We start from the raw sequence: 4,352 nt of genomic DNA on the forward strand, positions 1-4,352 counted from the left end.
AAAGAGATCAAAGACTACATTGTCATAACACTTGCTTCAAAAGCATCCTAACCCTCCTGAAACAAACAAGACTGGATGACCGGTTGAGCAATCCACACACTCTTGTTCTGTCTCAGCTTCTAATGATCCTAGATGCAGGCACTCCAAAAAGAAAAACCTCTGAACTCCAAACACTTGAATATCTTAACTTAAGTTATTGCTCTATTCTTTGACTCCCCCAGACCCCATATATTGAACTGGTTTAGTTCATGTGGTAATGGTCAGAATATATAGTTGGGATTTGGCCTACATTCATCTCCGCTGTGCCTTTGGCCCAACCCGTGCCATGATTCCCTCTGTTGGCAGCAAAGGCTTAAATTAGCCTCTCCCAAAGGAACCTTGTCGTGGACTATCACTGACCTTGTCCATCATGGTGCAGAATAGCCTTTTCCATTTTCTTTACTGAATGGTACATCCTAACAGAAGCATGGCCTGCTCCCAAGATTTCCTGCCAGAGCGTCACAGCAAGAATTTGATGGCATTATGTTCTGTTAATGGATGTTGTGCTTTAGATCTATAGAACTCTTGTCCCTCAGCTGGTAAATTCCATGCCACGAATCCTTCCCAGATTTTAGTCTACTTTTAGGAGAGCTATCCAAAGTGCTGAATGTTCCAAAAAGGTCCAGTTCTTTGGATACATTATATAAAGTTCAAACTAAACCCAGAGCCTCAGTGATAGAGAAGACATCAGACACCACTAGCTGATTTCGTCACTTCTATCTTAGGTTTCTTGACTGTGTAGCCTTTTTCTTGCTCAAATAGCATCAATCCAACTCATTTGCAAGAATCTCCTTTGGGTTTCAAATGAAGAAATCTTGAGTTGATGAGGTTCAGACATACTTCCCAAACCAACATAGGTTCAAATGATCCTTCAGAATAGCTTCCTGTCATTTCCCTCTCATCTCAGTATGGCTTGCTCCTAAAAATGCGTGTGTGTGCAGCTGAGGAGAATGCGGTACATTTTCCTTATGTCTTTTTTGATGATGCCTTCAATGGGTTGCTGTGAGTTTTCCGGGCTGTATGGCCATGTTCCAGAAGCATTCTCTCCTGACGTTTCGCCCACATCTATGGCAGGCATTCTCAGAGGTGTGAGGTCTGTTGGAAACTAGGCGATTGGGGTTTATATATCTGTGGGGTTTATATATCAAACCAAGAATGGGCAACTTGGAAGTCCCTAAATAAACTCAGAAGCGGAATGGGCAGATCAAAAGACAACTTGGCAAGGTGGCACTGCTTGGAGGAATCCTCCACCTTGTGTGACTGTGGAGCAGAACAAACAACTCCGCATATGTATGCTTGCCCACAATGTCCTGCCTCATGTACAGAGGAGGAGTTGTTTAAAGCTATGGACAATGCGGTCGCTGTTGCCCGCTTTTGGTCTAAAACTATTTAGCTGCTTGTGATTTCCTTTATTTCATCACTTTTAAATTTATTTATTATGCAATGCTTTTGACACAAAATAAAATAAATCTGTGGGAAGTCCAGGGTGGGAGAAAGAACTCTTGTCTGTTTGAGGCAGGTGTGAATGTTGCAATTAGTCACCTTGATCAGCATTGAATGACCTTGCAGATTCAAAGCTTGGCTGCTTCCTGCCTGAGGGAATCCTTTGTTGGGAGGTGTTATCTGGTCCTGATTGATCATGTCTCGAATTCCTGAGTGTTGTTCTTTATTTACTGTCCTGATTTTAGAGTTTTTTAAATACTGGTAGCCAGATGTTCATTTTCATGGTTTCTTCCTTTTTTTGAAATTGTTCACATGCTTGTGGATTTCAGTGGTTTCTCAGTGTAGTCTGACTTAGTGGTTGTGAGAGTGGGCCAGCATTTCTGTGTTCTCAAATAATATGCTATGTCCAGGTTGGTTCATCAAGTGCTCTTCTATGGCTGACTTCTCTAGTTGAATCTCTGGATGCCTCTAATGTTTTAGTATGGTTTCATTTCTAATTTTAGATGTATTAATTATTACTACATTAAGATTGTTTTGTTGTAATCCGTTACCACCTCTTCTGGGACTGTTGTGGAAAAGCTGAGTTCAACACTGCAGAATCAGAATATGGTTGATTCTTTGGGGTATTTTCTACAGGTAGGGTGATGCAGTGGCTTGAACACTGAACCTTGGAGTTGTTTTCTCGCTCATCGATGGAAACCCACCGGGTGACCTTGAGCAAATGACACACTCTCAACTCAAGAAAACAACGACAGTTTTGCCTTAGGGCTGCCATACCTTCAAATGAATTGAAGGCACAAAAATATAGATGTGGAACGAGTTCTCCTTTCTGTCACCAGGGTCAGATGTAAAGCACAGGTATTTGCCTTATTAGCCTCCCCCCACTCACCTGGGCTTGCCTGCTTTTCTCCTCTCTTCAAACAAGGCATCCCAAACTTTAATTTTTTAAGAAGTAAGAAAGGGTGGGCACTGGGGCCCCTTCCACACAGATGAATGAAATCCCAAATTATCTGCTTTGAACTGGGATATACGACTCAGATAACCCAGTGTGGACTCATTATGGACTCAGATAACCCAGTTCGAAGCAGATATTGTAGGATTCTCTGCCTTGATGGTGTTTATTCATTCTGTCACTTCCGACTCTTCATGACTTCCTTGTCAGCCGTGGCCACCCCCAGCTCCTTCAAGGTCAAGCCAGTCACTTCAAGGATACCGTCCATCCATCTTGCCCTTGGTCGGCCCCTCTTCCTTTTTCCTTCCATTTTCCCCAGCATCATTCTCTTCTCCAAGTTTTCATGTCTTCTCATGATGTGGCCAAATACTTCATCTTTGGCCCTAATATCCTTCCCTCCAGTGAGCAGCCAGGCATTATTTCCTGGAGTATGGACTGGTTAGATCTTCTTACAGTCCTAGGTACTCGCAGGATTTTCTTCCAACAACACAGTTCAAAAGCATCTTATCTTCCTTCACTCAGCCTTCCTTATGGTCCAGCTCTCACATCCATAGGTTACTACGGGGAATACCATTGCTTTAACTATGCCGATCTTCCGTTGCCAGTGTGATGTCTCTGCCTTGATATGGGTTATATGGCTGTGTGGAAGGGCCGGAAGCCTGGGGGTTCCGAGCTGAAACACACCTCCCTCTCTCTAACCCTCCGCATTCCCCGCACGAAGTCTCCTGGGGCTGAACTTCCGCGCGTGTCGGAGTGGGCCCTTTCCCCAAGCTGCGGCTGCGGCTATCGATCTCCCTTTCCGTTCTAATTGATCGATGATGAGGGCTGTCAGTTGGCCGCTCGCGGTGGCGCGCCGAACAGGTTGATCAGCAGGAGATGATGATGATTATGGTGAACATCATCAGTGCTATTGAGAATGCCAAGAACCAGAGGGAAGGGGGGAGGGTTGAGCGAAGGGCGCTTTCCCCCCAGGGCTTCGATTAGCCATTGATGATGAAGACAGCCTTGATAGGGAAGAAGGGGTGGGGAAGGAGGGAGGGAAGCCCTGGCACAGAGCAGGGAGGCGGACCACAGCTCCCTCGGGCCCGCACAGCGCTGATGGTTATGGATTGGGGAGACCGAGAAGGGAGGGAGACAGTGGGGAAATCATGGGTGTCCTTTTCGGTCCGCTTGGGCCTGAGGGCAGCTGAGGGCAGGTGAGGGCGGGGGGGGGGCGGCGGCTGGGGCACGTGGAACACCGAGAGAGAGAGAGAGGGAGAGAGAGAGAGGGAGAGGGAGAGAGGGGGGGAGGGAGAGAGAGAGGATCCATCCCGCGCCGTCTCGCTCCCTGCGTCCACACGCGCGCACTGCGGGGCTGCTGAAGAGACCGCGCTGACGGTGCCGGGGGGAGAGTGCAGGGAGGAGGAGGAGGAGGAGGAGGAGGAGGAAGAAGAAGAGGAGGGGGCGGTGTCGCCTCCGGCAGCGCTCAGCAGGTCGGGAAGCAGCGGGCCCTCAGTCCGGAGACTCTGCTCCGCTCTGCTCCGCTCCGCCGGGCCCTCCTCCTCTTCCTCCTCCTCCTCTTCCTCGCCACCAGCGGGGCTCTGCAGAGGCGCCAGGAAGCGAGTGAGCGAGCGAGCGAGCTGCACCAGACCCGGCAGAGGAGGAGGAAGCGGAGGAGGAGGCGGCGGCGGGCGGGAGAAAGAAGGCAAGCAGGACGCCCCGCTGCCCCGGCTCGGCCCTGGCTCCCCTCCGAGGGCCGCGAGGCGGAGGCGGCGGCTGAGCGGGGAGACCCGCGGCGGGGGCCACGATGACGCGCCTCAGCTGGTGCTTCGCTGCCCTCATCCGGTGGGGGAAGTACTTCTTCTCCTGCCTCCTGCCCCTGCGCTTCTGCCTGCGCCGGGAGGTAAGCCTTGAGGGGCTGGTTGGAGCAAACGGGGGG

The 4,352-nt window shown here is 49.8% G+C and overlaps 1 protein-coding gene across 10 annotated transcripts in view; it reads left to right on the plus strand.

The window, feature by feature from the left end:
- tns1 (tensin 1) overlaps window positions 1–4,352 on the plus strand; it is a 432,533-nt gene that overhangs the window by 46,049 nt on the left and 382,132 nt on the right. Inside the window, exon 1 of one of the 10 annotated variants that reach the window (XM_008110433.3) lies at window positions 3,777–4,316. The exons of the other annotated variants lie outside the window; for them this stretch is intronic. Coding sequence (XP_008108640.2) covers window positions 4,221–4,316 — 96 coding nt within the window. The 5' untranslated portion in view covers window positions 3,777–4,220. Of the gene's footprint in view, window positions 1–3,776; window positions 4,317–4,352 lie in introns of those variants that run through there. 10 annotated transcript variants of the gene reach the window in all.

This window comes from Anolis carolinensis, chromosome 1, assembly GCF_035594765.1.
Source record: "Anolis carolinensis isolate JA03-04 chromosome 1, rAnoCar3.1.pri, whole genome shotgun sequence".
NCBI lineage: Eukaryota > Metazoa > Chordata > Lepidosauria > Squamata > Dactyloidae > Anolis > Anolis carolinensis.